The following is a 17,263-nucleotide window of genomic DNA, read 5'->3' as shown; positions in this document are numbered from 1 at the left end:
ACCCCTGTACTGTGCCTCAACTTCCTTATTTCTAAACCAGGAATGATAGTACATACTTCAGTGGGTTGCTGTGACGATTAAATTAGTACACAGACACACAATGCCTGGTACTCAAGTATATAAGTGCTAATTCTTGCCTTTGTCTTAGTACATTGGCACTGTTCACTTGACCTTTTCCCAAAAGACCAATAAACCTCCAAATATCTAACTCCTACCAAATAACACACCCCTCGGGGAAATGAGACTGGATTAGTGTTTGTCTCAGTGTGGCCCCTGGGAGCTTATTAAATGCAGATTTCTGGGCCCACCCTAAACCGAAGAGAATGACTACCGCGGAAGCACCGCGACTCTGTACCGGGATCAAATTTCCCAGGTGTTTCTTACTTGGCAGAAAGCCGAAGTCCGCCGGCCAGAAGGCGTCGTTCTTCCGCAGCACTTCAGCCTCCGGCTCCCGGAAGAGCACCTCTGTCCGCCAGAGATGCTGCACTTGCCTCCTCTCTTCCGCTTCCGGTGTCTCCCTGCAGCCATGGCCGCCGCCGCCGCCGCCGCTGGCGGTCCTGGGGCGCCTCTGTCCCCGGACGAATTGCTTCCGAAAGGCGATTCCGAGAAGACTGAGGAGGAGCTGGAGGAGGAAGAAGACGAGGAGGTACTGGGGCCCTGCAGTGTGGGGCGGGGTGCGAAGTTACGGGCGGGGAGCGACCGGCTCGGGGGTGTGAGCTCCGCGTGCTGCGGGATTCGGACGAAGGCGCGTCGCGGAGCCCGGAGAGGTCGGGGGGAGGTGTCTTCTCCGGGAGGCGGGGTTAGGGCCCCCACTGGGCCGCGGCAGGGTGCCCTATCCCCAGGGAGTGGTTGCCGTTGCTTCGGTCAAGACCCGCGCCGCCTCCACCACAGCTAGATGAGACCCTGTCGGAGAGACTGTGGGGTCTGACGGAGATGTTCCCAGAGAGGGTCCGGTCCGCGGCTGGAGCGACTTTTGATCTCTCCCTCTTTGTGGCTCAGAAAATGTACAGGTAAGGGACGAGGGCAAAGACATTGGGGCGTGCCTGGGGTGACTGAAGTGCCGCGAATGAGCATGGGATTTGGAAGTAGCAGACGGGGGTTGGCCCGCCACCTAGACCACTGAGTGACCTTGGGCTGGTGGGTACCTTAACCTTTCTTGGTCTCCATTTCCTTTCCCTAAAGTGGCAGTTCTTACGGGTCTGGGTTGTTGGGAGGATCGTTTCACATTATGTGAGGTAATTAATGAGCTGTATAAGTAGCTTTGTAAGAACTCAGGAGAATGTTGGAACTGCTGGCACGAGATAAACGGCGGCAGAACTGCTCGTCCTGTTTCTGGTAGGAGTATGGTGCAAGGGTTGGGTAGAAACACGCCTGTCAAAAACATGGGCGCGTGAGAGGTTTGGTTACTGGTTCCTTGGTGAAGCGGGCCCGTTTTTGTGTCTCGCTTTCATGCTCACACTCCCTCTGCAGGTTTTCCAGGGCAGCCTTGTGGATTGGGACCACTTCCTTCATGATCCTGGTTCTTCCTGTTGTCTTTGAGACTGAGAAGTTGCAAATGGAGCAGCAACAGCAACTGCAGCAGCGGCAGGTGAGCCCAGCCCCTGGGCCTGTTGCCAGTGGTGGAGAGGCAAGTTGTTGATTTCCCAGCACCTGCAGAGACCAGCAGTTACTTGTGGGTAGAGATTGGGCTCCAGCCCATGCTTTTTTAGGTACCTGACTGTGCTCAGCAGTTTGTGTAGACCTTGTCGGCCCAGTCAGTTAAGTGGAAATGTGATCCCTAGGCTTGTGTGATGCCTTATACCCCTCCTTTTCTTTTCCAGATACTTCTAGGGCCTAACACAGGGCTCTCAGGAGGAATGCCAGGGGCTCTACCTTCACTTCCTGGAAAGATCTAGATTGCTACTGCTATATGACTTGTCTTGGTGGGACAAGTTTGAAAATTCAATAGTGTTTGAACTGCTGATTATTTGGATTTTTTTTTTTTTTTTTAAACTTTGGCACATTGATCTATCTAAACCTGGTGGGGAGAATTCTCCCCAGTGTCTCACGGAGACTCCCAACTTGTAACCATGCCCTCCACGCTGTCCCATTCTCTTCTCACTCTGATATGAGTTCAGGAATGCAGACGGTTACTCCAGCTCTGGCCATCCCACCCCTTTCACTAAGTCACTCATGACCGGAAGATCTCACTATCCCATTGTGGCATAGGAACTGATGCCACTGGGAAGGATTTACCCCTGACCATTTTTGTTTTTAAGCATGGAGATGTTGGGAAGGGACATGCACACGATATGAAATACACAATGCATTACAACCGTAGTGTAACACAGCCACTGTGAATTCCTATGTTGGAAAGGAGGGAGGGCCGGGCAGCAGTTTCAATCAATAGGATGGACAGAGTAGGAGCTCATTTCCTCTGCCCATTTTGGCTATGAGAGACCTGTGTGTCTGTCTAAAAAAAAAAAAAGTAAGTGCTCACTTTTTGTATTTAAATATTAAAAACGATTCCAATGGAAAGTGTCATCTATGTACTTGTGATACACAACTCGAAATCACTTTAGACTGCCCCTCACATTTCCTCTCAGCTCAGCTAGCCACTGCCATTTAACACTGTATGACCTCTCAGGTCCAAGTTAGTTAAACTTCCCAAAGTGAAAAAGATGTTTATTTCTGGCCAAGAACCTCTTAATAGTAATCTTTGCCCTGAATTCAGGCAATCATTTTCAGATCCACCAACAAAGGACTAGGTCCGTGTACTTGCACAATCTACAGTGACATAAAGGATTTATAGGGAATAACATTAATACTGATTTCTGGTCTAGGGAGGGAAGGGTGGCAAATAGAACTTTTTTGGTTTGTTCTTTTAAAACTAATTGCTGAGATGAGCTGATTATGAATCCAACTGTAGCCTTGTCTTTGAACTTCGCAGTTTTTCCATTTAACAAATTTTTATTAGCACTGTGCTATTAACAGTACTGAGCCTTTTATGTGTATCATATTTATCAGAATAATACTATACAGTTTAGGGTGTAGTACTATTCCTATTTTACAGAGGAGGAAACAGCCACAGAAAGGTTAAGTCATCTACCAGACTGCATAGGAAATGCTGGATCCAGTACGGCCTCTGCTATGTGATCTTGACCTTGTTAACCAGAGAAAAACACTGGTCACCTGTCAGGGCTGGTAAAGAAAACCTGTACTTAAGATTAGCATTCCTCAGACTGTTGAGCCTAGTTTTTGTAAACTGAAAAATGTCTCAGGCTTTTGAACCAAATCCTACTTAGTGAATATCTTGTCTGGATTTTTGAGGCTTGAGAGGTTTGACCAAAGCACAAAATAGGTCTAAAAAATGGTTTAGAATGGTAGTGAGTTTTTCTTCTAAAGCATTGTTAGACTAAAGTTTACTTTTTTCCCCCTCCACATACGTAATTACAGAATTCAGGCAGACAGATGAGATTTATGTATGGAGTTTTCCATTTTTAATATTTGGTTAAACAAAATACATCTTTTGTAAACAAACCCAGCACAAGGCCAACAACAAAAAAAAGGAATAAAAGCAAGAAAAACAAAAAGCCTAGGGTTGCCCCTTATTGGGCATCAGGGTCAGGCCTGCCCCTTCCTTAAAGGAAGTGGGGCTTTTTGCCCTTGGGCATCAGCATGGGTCCCTGTTCCTAAGCACCAAAGTTGGATATGAACAGAGAAACCAGCCCTGAAATGTTTAAGCGTCTTTGCATATCCCATTGGCTCATGGACTCCAAGTGCACGGGGACTCCTCTGAAGTGCCATTTGCACAGGCCCAAGCAGACTGGTGGAGAGGAGTTCCCTGTCCTCCCAGGAGATGGCTTACTATCACTGACAGTGCCCATGGACCCAAGGTCCTGCTTGTGACAATCAGGTTGGCTGTAACTTCTGGCTGGTGGTGGTTGGAATGTCATTGTGCAGGGGTAAAGAGCTCCCTGTGGTGCCAAGCAGGTCTGGTGTGGAAAATGGTGCAGAAGAGACTGCAGCCAGTTGCTGAGAGGGTGTGATGCAGTAGCCGCTTGGTGGCCTGTTACTCAGCATAAAAAACGGCCTTGTTGGATTGAAGATACATGTGCAGAAAAAGTGCTGGTGTAAACATGCACTCCAGTCACAGTGGGGAGAAAGCCTCAGCTTCATCCTGTTAAGCTTGCTCAGGCTTGACATGCAAGCCCCAGGCTGGCTTTGCTGCTGGAGAGACGTCTGGCCAGTGGGGCAGCTCTCAGACCCGCCAAGACCACCGAACTGTAAGGGGTAGACAGGCTGTCTATCCACCTGTCTTGAGGCAACCACAACCACTTTGGTGACAGTGTGGTAGGATACTTCCCTTCCTTCTCTTGTTTTCCAAAGTTACAGGAGAAAAGTGGCCTACAACTATTTAAAGAGGTAAGGGGTAGATCAATTCTCGTTGATTTGTAAAGGAAACTAAAGAAAGATGACAAATCCAGGTCCTATAACATAATGCACGTAAACACCCTACTTGAGGGTTCTGATTCTTGTCACTATAGTGACTCCGAGCCTAGGACTTCTACCAATTCTAGCTGCTCTTACTCTCTGAGTAGCTTATCTTCACAATACTTTTCCTCACTCAACTGTTTCTCAAACTAGTGGAATTTGATATCGAAAGCAGACTTGTTTCCTGATTTTGCCGGAGTGTGTCAATTGGAAAAACTGCCCTCTGGCCTGTCTTGTGCCCCAGAGCCTCTGAAATCAATGTAGTGAAGTGGCAGGGACAATGATGGAGTGAGGCCGACAGGCCATCCGTGCCTGCCCCAGTCTGCCTTCTGCCATGTCCTCTTAGGTATCTAGCTCACCCTGGCACACTAGAATATTGCAGGAGTCAACCACCCGGCATGGAATACTAGAGAATGTTTCATTAGAAAACTCCAAGGATGGCCATAAACCACCCTCAAAATGGGGGTAATGGGTGGCATTAAGGGTTGGAGATGGCATGCTGTACCACTGCTGGGGTTTGGGAGATGGTTTCCTGAGAGGCCCTTATGCTCTGGGTCCGTCAAGCCAGTCACATGGGCTGTGCATGTCTTCAGACCCACTGGTTGCCAGGAAAGGGGAAGTGGAGGCAGCATCTCCAGGTGAGTCACAGCAGCAGTGTCCTCCAGCAGAGCCTCTGTCAAGTCCTCGTAGGCATGGGGAAAGTAAGATCGGACCCACCTTTCTTCCTCCTCTCAAAGAAAACAAGGGTCTTTCACAGCTCCGCCCTAAGCACACAGAGCTCCTACCTTCCTGTCCCAGGAATGAGTAATGCTGGATGGTGGTTCTTGTAATCGTCCACACATCTGTCCTATTGCACTGTCAAATCGGAGGGGAAACCCAATGAGATGTTTGGGGGAGTGGCAAGGGCAGACCCGCTGGATAGGCCACAACACATGACAGAGGACTTGGGGGGCCGAGGGGAGGGAAGGTTGGGTAGAACTTCATTACACGTCAGCCCTCCAACTCTGACGGGCCTCCACCTCTTCTGGCACCACCAGCAGGAGTTCACAGTTCTTTCCTCGCAAGTGATGTTTGAGAAATTTCCTATGGGAACAAAGGGTAGATGAGAGAAAATGAAATGCTGGTAAAACTGCAAACTCCAGCCTCGGGGCCGCGTACTCCCCAGTGACCTCATCATTTACGCCCTTGGCAGTCCTAAAGACACTCTTGGAGGGATCTGTTCTTGCAGGGTTCCACATCTGGCAACCCCTTCAACCTGTCCAGCTCATTGCCAACCTGAATTTTCATTCATCCTCATATAACTGCCAACAGCATCTAGTTCTGCGAGGAACAGAGCCAGCCCAAAGTACTCAAGTAAGGGCCTTGTCATTGTTTAAAAAAAAAAAAAAGTTTCTTCTTTGGTCTCAGGGAAACTTAGCCCTTTCTGGTCTAAATGTCTGTCTTCCTTCTTCTGAACTGGCAGCTGTACCATCCCATTTGTCTAAGCATAGAGAATGTTACGATGCTGGTCCTACCAGACCAGGCGGCCAGCATTCTGGCTGCTGGAACTTCTCTACCAAAGGGACTTCACATCCTCAGGGGCCATCAAAGATACAGGTCTTTCAAGTCTGAGACCATGATTCTAAGCAGGGCGGGGAGAGGATCCAAGTCGCTAGGGATTTCATCTCCTTCGTCAAATAACCAAAGATGGGCTCAACTTCCCCAACGCACCAAAGGAAGGAGCCCGGCCCATTCACAACAGGTACCTGAGCTCGCTCTCGCCTCCAATCCACTCGGGCATCTTCAGTTTGGAGTCGAGGTTGTAGTAGGCACCTCCCACCTCTCGAACACAGATCCAGTGCTGCCTTTTGAGAGGCAACTTCAGTGGACCCCAGCACAGGCTGGAGGGCAGATTCATGATGAAGCCCATGACGTTCGTGAGAGCAATGGCACTGACATCCCTGCAGAAGAGAAAAGGCGTCAACTCCCCAAGGTTCTCAGCGGGAACACCTCCTGGGCCCGGGCCCGGGTGCCTGTTCTCATCAAGTCAAGCCTGGTTCAGATTACCTGCGCTTGTCCCACCAGACAGCTTCATAGCCTTTGGTTTGAAGTGCCGCCATAATGACGTTCACATCGTAGTTCCCATTTCCTAGCATGCTCTTCTTGTGGGGGGTCACCATGGTGTTTGGAGACAACCTACAAATGTAAAAGGAGGAGGGCTGAGACGTGTGGGCTGTCCAACTCCTCCTGCCTGCCACCCCACAGACACCTTCCACCACTGCCCCTGGAAGCTTCTTTTCCCCCATTCAGTACAAGGTAACCACTTTTTACCCAAGTGTTTTGTAGTCTGGACTCCTACTGCCCTAGGGATTACCTCTCCTTTTATGCAAAACATTAATTCCATAGTGGTGGGGCCTACTTGGCTGTCATTCAGAAAGTCAATGGACCCAAACCATGTTCCACAAGAGGTCTCATTTGTGAAACCCTCAGCCTACCTATTTCTGCAGTCTTCTTCCTTGCTGATCTTCCTGCCTTAATAGAGCCATTTTTCTTAAATATTACCATGGGTAGTATTTGTCGCTACTCTTGTTTTTTTATAGTTTTTAAATTTTTATTTAAATTCAACTAATTAACACATAACATTATTACTGTCAAAGGTAGAGTTCAGTGATTCATCGGTCTTATATAGTACCCAGTCCTCATTACATCATGTGCCCTCCTTAATGCCCATCACCCAGTTATCCCATCCCCCAACCCCCTCCCCTCCAGCAACCCTCAGTCCACTTCCCATGATCAAGAGTCTCTTACGGTTTGTCTCCCTCTCTGATTTCGTCATTTCATTTTTTCCTCTCTTCCCCTATGATCCTCCCTTTTGTTTCTTAAATCCCACATGAGGGAGATCATATAACTGTCTTTCTCTGATTGACTTATTTCGCTTAGCATAATACCCTGTAGTTCCATCCATGTCATTGCAAATGGCAAGATTTCATTTTTTTTTTTTTGATGGCTGAGTAGTATTCCATGGTATACAGAAACCACATCTTCTTTATCCATTCATCTGTTGAAAGACACCTGGGCTCTTTACATAGTTTGGCTATTGTGGACATTGCTGCTATAAACATTGGGGTGCAGGTACCCCTTCAGATCACTACGTTTGTATCTTTGGGGTAAAAACCCAAGTAGTGCAATTGCTGAGTCACAGGGTAGCTCTACTTTCAACTTTTTGAGGAACGTCCATACTGTTTTCCAGAGTGGTGGCACCAGCTTGCATTCCCACCAACAGTGTAGGAGGGTTCCCCTTTCTCCACATGCCCGCCAACATCTCTCATTTCCTGACTTGTTAATTTTAGCCATTCTGACTGGTGTGAGGTGGTATCTCATTGAGGTTTTGATTTGTATTTCCCTGATGCTGAATGATGTTGAGCATTTTTTCATGTGTCTGTTGGCCATTTGTATGTCTTCTTTGGAGAAATATCGGTTCATGTCTTCTGCCCATTTCTTAATTGGATTATTTGTTCTTTGGGTGTTGAGTTTGATAAGTTCTTTATAGATTTTGGATACTAGCCCTTTATCCGATAAGACATTTGCAATTATCTTCTCCCATTCTGTCGGTTGCCTTTTGGTTTTGTCGACTGTTTCCTTTTCTGTGCAAAAAGCTTTTTACCTTGAAGAAGTCCCAATAGTCATTTCTGCCTTTGTTTTCCTTGCCTTTGAAGACGTGTCTAGCAAGAAGTTGCTGTGGCCGAGGTCACAGGGTTTGCTGACTGTGTTCTCCTCTAGCATTTTGAGGGACTCCTGTCTCACATTTAGGTCTTTCATCCATTCTGAGTCTATTTTTGTGTGTGACATGAGGAAATGGTCCAGTTTCATTCTTCTGCTTGTGGCTGTCCAATTTTCCCAACACCATTTGTTGAAGAGACTGTCGTTTTTCCATTGGATATTCTTTCCTGCTTTGTCAAAGATTAGTTGACCATAGAGTTGAGGGTCCATTTCTGGGTTCTCTATTCTGTTCCATTGATCTATGTGTCTTTTTCTGTGCCAGTACCATACTGTCTTGATGATGACAGCTTTGTTATAGAGCTTGAAGTCCGGCATTGTGAAGCCACCAGCTTTGGTTTTCTTTTTCAACATTCCTTTGGCTATGTGGGTCTTTTCTGGTTCCATACAAATTTTAGGATTATTTGTTCCAGCTCTGTGAAAAAAGTTGATGGTATTTTGATAGGGATTGCATTGAATATATAGATGGCTCTAGATAGCATAGCCATTTTAACAATATTTGTCTTCCAATCCATGAGCATGGAACGTTTTTCCATTTCTTTTGTGTCTTCCTTAATTTCTTTCATGAGTGTTTATAGTTTTCTGAATACAGCTCCTTTGCCTATTTTGTTAGGTTTATTCCTAGGTATCTTACGGTTTTGGATGCAATTGTAATTGTAAATGGGATCAACTCCTTAATTTCTTTCTTCTGTCTCATTGTTGGTGTATAGAAATGCAACTGATTTCTGTGCACTGATTTTATATCCTGCCACTTTGCTTAATTCCTCTATGAGTTCTAGCAATTTTGGGGTTGAGTCTTTTGGGTTTTCCACACAGAGTATCACGTCATCTGCAAAAAGTGAGAGTTTTGACTTCTTCTCTGTCGATTTGGATGCCTTTTGTTGTCTGATTGCCGAGGTTGGGACTTCTACCACTATGTTGAACAGCAATGGTGATAGTGGACATCCCTGCCGTGTTCCTGACCTTAGGGGAAAAGCTCTGTTTTTCCCCACTGAGAATGATATTCGTTGTGGGTTTTTCATAGATGACTTTTATGATATTGAGGTATTTACCCTCTATCCCTACACTGTGAAGAGTTTGAATCAAGAAAGGATGCTGTGCTTTGTCAAATGCTTTTTCTGCATCTACTGAGAGGATCATATGGTTCTTGTTCTTTCTTTTATTTATGTAGTGTATCACACTGATTGATTTGTGGATGCTGAACCAACCTTGCAGCCCAGGAATAAATCCCACCTGGTCGTGGTGAATAATCCTTTTAATTTACTGTTGGATCCTATTGGCTAGTATTTTGGTGAGAATTTTTGCATCCATGTTCATCAGGGATATTGGTCTGTAATTCTCCTTTTTGGTGGGGTCCTCATCTGGTTTTGGGATCAAGGTAATGCTGGCCTCATAGAAAGAGTTTGGAAGTTTTCCTTCCATTTCGATTTTCTGAAACAGCTTCAGAAGAATAGGTATTAATTCTTTAAATGTTTGGTAGAACTCCCCTGGGAAGCCATCTGGCCCCTGGGCTCTTGTTTGTTGGGAGATTTTTGACTAGTGCTTCAATTTCCTTGCTGGTTATGGGTCTGTTCAGGTTTTCTACTTCATCCTGTTTCAGTTTTGATACTTTATACATCTCCAGGAATGCATCCATTTCTTCCAGATTGCCTAATTTGTTGGCATATAGTTGCTCATAATATGTTCTGATAATTGTTTGTATTCCTTCGGTGTTGGTTGTGATCTCTCCTTTTTCATTCATGGTTTTATTTTATTATTTTTTTTTTTATTTTTTTTTTTTTTAAAGATTTTATTTATTTATTTGACAGAGGGAGAGAGACAGCCAGAGAGGGAACACAAGCAGGGGGAGTGGGAGAAGGAGAAGCAGGCTTCCCGCAGAGCAGGGAGCCCGATGCGGGGCTCGATCCCAGGACCCTGGGACCATGACCTGAACTGAAGGCAGACGCTTAACGACTGAGCCACCCAGGCGCCCCTCATTCATGGTTTTATTTATTTGGGTCCTTTCTCTTTTTGGTAAGTCTGGCCAGGGGGTTATCAATCTTATTATTTCAAAGAACAAGCTCCTAGTTTTGTTGATCTGTTCTACTTTCTTTTGGTTTCTATTTCATTGATTTCTGCTCTAATCTTTATTCCCTTATCCTGCTGGGTTTAGGCTTTATTTACTGTTCTTTCTCCAACTACTTTAGGTGTAAGGTTAGGTTGCGTTTGTTTCTTGAGAAAGGCTTGTGTTGCTGTATATCTCCCTCTTAGGACTGCCTTTGCTGCATCCCAAAGGTTTTCAACAGTTGCATTTTCATTTTCATTTATTTCCGTGAGTTTTTAAAATTCTTCTTTAATTTCCTGGTTGACCCATTCATTCTTTAGTACGATGCTCTTTAGCCTTTATGTATTTGAGTTCTTTCCAAATTTCCTCTTGTGTTTGAGTTTCAAAGCATTGTGGTCCAAAAATATGCAGGGAATGATCCCAATGTTTTGGTACCAGTTGAGACCTGATTTGTGACCCAGTATGTGATCTGCTCTGGAGAATGTTCCACGTACACTCCTGAAGAATGTGTATTTTGTTGTTTTAGGATGGAATGTTCTGAATATACCTGTGAAGTCCATATGGTCCAGTGTGTCATTCAAAACCCTTGTTTCCTTGTTGATCTTCTGCTTAGATGATCTCTCTGTTGCAGTGAGTGGAGTGTTAAAGTCCCCGACTATTATTGTATTATTATCAATGTGTTTCTTTAATTTTGTTATTAATTGGTTTATATAATTGGCTGCTCCCATGTTAGGGGCATAAATATTTACAATTGTTAGATCTTCTTGTTGGATAGACCCTTTAAGTATGATATAGTGTCCTTCCTCATCTCTTGTTACAGTCTCTGGTTTAAAATCTAATTTGTCTGATAAAAGGATTGCTACCCCAGCTTTCTTTTGATGTCCATTAGCATGATAAACCCCTCACTTTCAATCTGGAGGTGTGTGGGTCTAAAATAAGTCTCTTATTTAAGACAGCATATTGATGAGTCTTGCTTTTTTATCCAATCTGATATCCTTTGTCTTTTGATTGGAGCATTTAGCCCATTTATATTCAGAGTAACTACTGAAAGATGACTTTTGTGCAGTTGTATTACCCGTAAAGTCACTGTTTCTGTATAATTGCCTCTGTTCCGTTCTGGTCTATGTTACCTTTGGGCTCTCTCTTCACTTAAGGGATCCCCTTTAATTAATTTCTTGGAGGGCTGGTTTAGTGATCACAAATTCTTTTAGTTTCTGTTTGTCCTGAAAGCTTTTTCTCTCTCCTTCTGTTTGAATGATAGCCATTCTATTTTGAATGAATGGAGTAAGTATTCTTGGCTGCATATTTAGCACCCTGAATATATCATGCCAGTCCTTTCAGGCCTGCCAGGTCTCTGAGGATAGGTCTGCTGCCAGCCTATGTTTCTACTCTTGTAGGTTACAGACCTCTTGTCCTGAGCTTTCAGGATTTTCTCTTTGTCTCTGAGATTTGCAAGTTTCACTATTATATGTCAGGGTGTTGACCTATTATTGATTTTGCCGGGGGGGGGGGGGGGGTTCTCTGTGCCTCCTGGACTTGAATGCCTATTTCCTTCCCCAGATTAGGGAAGTTCTCCAGTATAATTTGCTCCAATATACTTTCTGCTCCCCCCTTTCCTCTTCTTCTGGGATCCCAATTATTCTAATATTGTTTCACTTTATGGTATCACTTATCTCTCGAATTCTACCCTCGTGATCCAGTAGTTATGTTTTTCTCAGCTTCTTTATTCTCTATCATTTGTCTTCTATATCACTAATTCTCTCTTCTGCCTTATTTATCCGAACAGTTAGAGCCTCCATATTTGATTGCATCTCATTAATAGCCTTTTTGATTCTGACTTGACTAGATTTTAGTTCTTTTATTTCTCCAGAAAGGGGTTCTGTACTGTCTTCTCTGCTTTTTTCAAGCCCAGCTAGTATCTTTATAATCGTTATTCTAACTCTAGTTCCCACATCTTACTTATCCAAACTGATTAGGTCCCTGGCAGTCGGTACTGCCTCTTGCTCTCTTTTTTGAGATGAGTTTTTCTATCTTTGTCATTCTGTCCAGAGAAGAAAAGATGAATGAAAGAACAAAATACTAAAATGGCAACAATGACAGCAGAGAAATATACACTAAACAAATCAGAAGAGACTAAAAACCAAAAAAATAAAAATAAAATAAAGAAGAGAGAAAATATAATCAGACAGGTGAACTGAACAGAGCAATACACAGGATCCTGTGTGTATTTTGGTCTGTTTGTTAGAAAACTAGATCCCAAAATTGTGAAGAAAAAAAACATGTACAATACGTACAGAAGTAAAGTTAAATGAAAGAATGGAATATAACCATAAAAATGAAAATTAAAAGACAAAAAAGAAAAAAAAAAGGAATATAAACAGACAGGTGAACAGAACAGAGCAATATACGATGTCCTGAGTATATTTTGGTCAGTTTGTTGGAAAAACTACATCTCAAAATTGTAAAGAAAAAAAAAAAGAAATATATATATATAAATACATTGAAAAGATAGAATGCAACTGTAAAGATCAAAATTTAAAAAGCCTAAGCAAAAGAAAAAAAAAGAAAAAAAAGAACATGATCAGATAGGTGAAGAGAACAGAGCCATACACTAGATTCTGGGTGCAATTTGGTCTGTTTGTTAGAAGAAACTGTATCCGAAAATTGTAAAGAATGAAAAACATATATAAACAAAAATAAAATTAAATACAATGAAAGGATAGAATGTAACTGTAAAAATGAAAATTAAAAAAGATTAAAAAAAGATTTTATAAAAGAGTTGATAAAATAAGAAACTGGTTGAAAAAGGAAAGGGAAAAAAAATTAAAATTGAAAGACTAAAGAATCATGAGAAAAACCCATGAATTCTATATTTTCCCCAGCACTGGAGTTTTGCAGTCCTGTGTGATCAGTAAACTTGGTCTTACGCAGATGTTCTTGCTGATTTTCTTGGGGTGGGGCCAGTTGCACTGATTCTCAGGTGTCTACCCTGGATGGAACTGCACCACCCTTGCCTGGGGCCAGGCTAAGTAAGCGGCTCTGGACTGCTCTTTTATTCCCTGAAGGCTTTCCACGTGGCTTTAGAGGATGAGAATGAAATTGGTGGCCTCCCAATCTTCAGCCCGAGCTGAGAGCTCAGGGCCTCATTCCTCAGTGAGCCCTCAGGGAAAAGCAATCACTCACTCCTGTCTCCCTGGTTTCTGTCTGCACTGCATGCTCACCCAGTCTGTGACTAGACATTTCTGTCTCAGGTACACAACCCGTTTTGAGTCTCCAAACCCTGCAGACTCCTGCAGTGCGCACCTGCACCCCTCCTCCCCAGGGGAGGGGGGAGGGTCTCGCTGAGGTTCTGCCGCTTGCTGGGCCCCTGCTCAGAGAGCGGTCACCCAACCATACTGTGGTTCATGGTATATGGCAACCCTGGGCTGAGAGTCCACTCCTGGGCTTGCTGACTGCAGCCACAGTGCATGGTTTATGGCATCCCTGAGCTGAGAGTCCACTCCTGGGCTCGCTGATTGCAGCCAGCTTCCCCGCTCTGATGTCTGGGAGTTCTGCCATACTCAGGCACTCCTGGTCTTCCTGTGACCTCTCAGATCCTGAGACCACACTGTCCCACCTAGGATTCCACTCGCCTTGCCACCTGAGCACCTTTCAGGCAGGGACATCCCTCACTGGAGCAGACTTCTCAAAGTTCTGATTCTGTGCTCTGCTGCTCACTTTCCCGGGCCGGCTTACAGAGGCTCCCACCCCTTGCGGTTTATCTTCTGATATATCACTTCGGATTCACTTCTCCGCACCTCCTAACTTGCAGAAGGTGGTCGCTTTTCTATTTGTAGAGTTGCAGCTACTCTTTTCTTAGATCTTCAGTTGAGTTTGCAGGTGTTCAGAATCATTTGATAGCTATCTAGCTGAATTCCTAGGACCAGACGAAACTCAGGTCTCCTACTCCTCCACCATCTTGGACTCTCTCTCTCTCTTTTTTTTTTTACAGTTGAAATGCTTTCCATTTAATGCTTGCACGCTTGGTAATCATTAATCCTTAAATACTCCAAGGCATACAGACGCTCAGACAGGTAACAAATGTATGAACTGGGGCAAATGTAAAGCAGTAAGAAGTAGTAAGGCCTATATTGAACTGGAATGCATGAGCCACCTAAAGTGTTTCAAATATACATGTGTGTGTAAAATAACTGAATAATAACTGAATAAAAAATTTTAAAAAATTAAAGCACAATGAATCAACTGAAAAAAAATGAACGTGCCAAACAAAACTAAACTTGCCCACCGAGCTTTAAGTCATTTTTGGCCAGGCCTTATTAGCCACTCCTTCATCCAAGGCAAAGGATAGCAGCGCTCAAGGTGTTTCCAGTCCTACGATTTTGCTTTCACAGGCTTGTCAGGCCAGGACCTGAGGAAAGACCATCTTGAAGGAAGGGGTAGATTACTTCCACCTTGTTGTGAAGGGGAAGAAGGGAAATGGGGTGAGTTTCTCAGGAATAAAATTGGAAGGCAGATGTCCAGGAGGCTGCTAAGGGCCATCTCTAGAAGAGAATCATGACTTTAGGTCAACTCCAAACACTCAAGAATCTTACAAAAAGTTGTTTTTTTTTTAAACTTCTCTGTACACAGAACTATACTGATATTTTCTTAACATAAAACATTCCTTCCACTATTTAAACCCTCCAATGGCTCCCAAAGCACTTAAATACAGTCTAAGTTACTTCCTCTCCCTGCAAAGCCCTCAGAACACTGCTGACCTCATCTCCACCTCTTTTAACACACACACCTGCTCCCTACTACTTAAACACACAAAACTCCTTCTCACCTGAGGGCCTTTGCACACACTGTTTCAGCCGTCTGTAATGTTCTTCCCCTGGATCTACACTTGGTTTGCTCCTTATTATTTGGGTCCCAAGTGTTAGTACCTTAGCGGCCTTTTCTGACCACCCAATCTTTAGTTTCTTCCAGGCACCAGCTCTTACTCCACCTGCTTTAATTACAGCCCTTGTTACAACCAGACATGTGTTTTCCACACTAGAATGACAGCAAGGGCCTTCTCTATTCTGTTAGGACTACATCACCAGGACCCAAGAGTGCCTGGCACATGACAGGTGCTCAAAAAATGTACTGACATGTTTGCCATGTTTATTTTGCTACCCTATCTCTTTCTTTGTAAACATTGGTGGCAGACCCTTAAAAAGAGGTTGTGTGTTTGTCTCCAGAGCTGGCAAAGAAGGGGATCAGAGGACACAAAACTTCACTCTGCAACCAAATTGTATTTTACTGTAACAGTAACTACCATTTATTGAAAAATTCCATGCCACACTCAATGCAAGATGCTTTTATGTGTATCTCATTTAATTTCCACAATAAACCTATGAAGCTATAAATTATTTCCATTTTATAGGCTTAAAAAACTGAAGTTTGGTGATTTAAAATGGTGACTTGCCTGTGATCACTTATCTCACAAATGACAGAACTAGGATTCACACTCAGGTTTGTCTGACTCCAATGTTGTGCTTGCTGTCTTATGGTGAGGACCCAAGAACCAAAATGGGTGGTGGTAGTTGGGTGAGAAGAGGAAAGGCCAGCGGACTCCCTGGGGTCTGGACCTAAAATGCAGCTTCAAAGGACAAAGGCTCTCAGTGGGCTCTTGTATTAAATAAGAAAGTATATGAAAGCAAGCCTAGCTCAAGGTGTATCAAGTTCCTTCCCCTTCACCAACTTTTCAATAGCTTCTCCTTACTTTCAGAGAAGTCTCTAGCTAGGAGATGCATGAAGGCTCCAAGAAAGAAACTTCTGGGTCTTCTACCTTGTTCACCATTTAACTCCTTACCACGCTCAAACTTGGAGCCTCGCGGGACACCTGGGTGGCTCGGTCAGTTAAGCAACTGCCTTCAGCTCAGGTCATGATCCCAGGGTCCTGGGACCGAGCCCCACATCGGGCTCCCTGCTCAGCAGGAAGTCTGCTTCTCCCTCTCCCACTCCCCCTGCTTGTGGTCCCTGTCTCACTGTGTCTCTGTCAAATAAATAAATAAAATCTTAAAAAAAAAACAACAACAACTCGGAGCCTCACTTTCCTGTGTTCCCAGATGATCACAGAAGGTGTTCAACACATTAGTGGCTGAATGAATCGAGTAAAAAGGTTTCCTGCAGGAATTTGTGGAGTCCCTAATATGCTAATATTCACCCTGAGTCTTGAGACAGGGTAGATTTCAGATTCCAAACATATATGACCACATTTTTTTTGAGGTACACCTTACAGGAGTGTTCCCAGGGTCTCCTCTCCATGTCCCACATCTTCTATCTCAGATTCCAACCCTCTCCTGTCTATTCCCATTTGCTCTCCCCGAGCTGGAGCTTCCTTGCCCCATATCTGGGCTTTTGAAACAGGTTGCTAAAGTGATCTCCTTGGGCACCTGGGTGGCTCAGTTGTTAAGCGTCTGCCCTCAGCTCAGGTCATGATCTCAGGGTCCTAGGATCAAGCCCCGCATCGGGCTCTCTGCTCAGCAGGAAGCCTTCTTCTCCCTCTCCCACTGCCCCTGCTTGTGTTCCCTCTCTCGCTCTCTCTCTGTCAAATAAATAAATAAAATCTTTAAAAAAAAAATAAATAAAATAAAGTGATCTTCTTGTTCCTAAACTCCCCTTCCACCAAGTCACCTAAATGTTCCTGCCACATTCACCAAGTTATCATTTCACTCTCTCATGTAAGAATTGCCACTGGAGCCAACAGCCCACTGGCTAACTTCAACCCTCCTGGCCCTACTGGGCCTGCTGTTCCCCCCTCCTTGGGCTTTAGTGCACTTCATTTTTTTTTTTTTTTTTAAGATTTTATTTATTTGCGAGACAGAGAATGAGAGACAGAGAGCATGAGAGGGAAGAGGGTCAGAGGGAGAAGCAGACCCCCGCTGAGCAGGGAGCCCGATGCGGGACTCGATCCCGGGACTCCAGGATCATGACCTGAGCCGAAGGCAGTCGCCCAACCAACTA

General features: G+C 44.4%; 2 protein-coding genes across 2 annotated transcripts in view; one reads left to right on the top strand and one right to left on the bottom strand.

Annotated features, from left to right (window-relative positions):
- The first annotated feature begins 510 nt into the window (after positions 1 to 510).
- TOMM22 (translocase of outer mitochondrial membrane 22) lies at positions 511 to 2,493 on the top strand. The gene is made up of 4 exons (XM_021687424.2): positions 511 to 646; positions 892 to 1,010; positions 1,471 to 1,588; positions 1,821 to 2,493. The coding sequence occupies exons 1-4, from the start codon at positions 527 to 529 to the stop codon at positions 1,893 to 1,895; spliced, it is 432 nt and encodes a 143-aa protein (XP_021543099.1). The 5' UTR covers positions 511 to 526; the 3' UTR covers positions 1,896 to 2,493.
- Positions 2,494 to 3,451: 958 nt separating this feature from the next.
- Positions 3,452 to 17,263, bottom strand: part of JOSD1 (Josephin domain containing 1) — an 18,748-nt gene continuing 4,936 nt past the window's right edge. Inside the window, exons 2-4 of the mRNA XM_021687423.1 lie at positions 6,520 to 6,648; positions 6,219 to 6,413; positions 3,452 to 5,556 (exon numbers count right to left, since the gene is read on the bottom strand). Of these exons, the coding sequence (XP_021543098.1) occupies positions 5,457 to 5,556; positions 6,219 to 6,413; positions 6,520 to 6,648 (424 nt within the window). The 3' untranslated portion in view covers positions 3,452 to 5,456. The remainder of the gene's footprint in view (positions 5,557 to 6,218; positions 6,414 to 6,519; positions 6,649 to 17,263) is intronic.

This window comes from Neomonachus schauinslandi, chromosome 5 (genome assembly GCF_002201575.2).
Source record: "Neomonachus schauinslandi chromosome 5, ASM220157v2, whole genome shotgun sequence".
In the NCBI taxonomy this organism is placed as follows: domain Eukaryota; kingdom Metazoa; phylum Chordata; class Mammalia; order Carnivora; family Phocidae; genus Neomonachus; species Neomonachus schauinslandi.
Note: the sequence above shows the minus strand (reverse complement) of the source record. Positions and strands in the feature narration are given on the sequence as shown.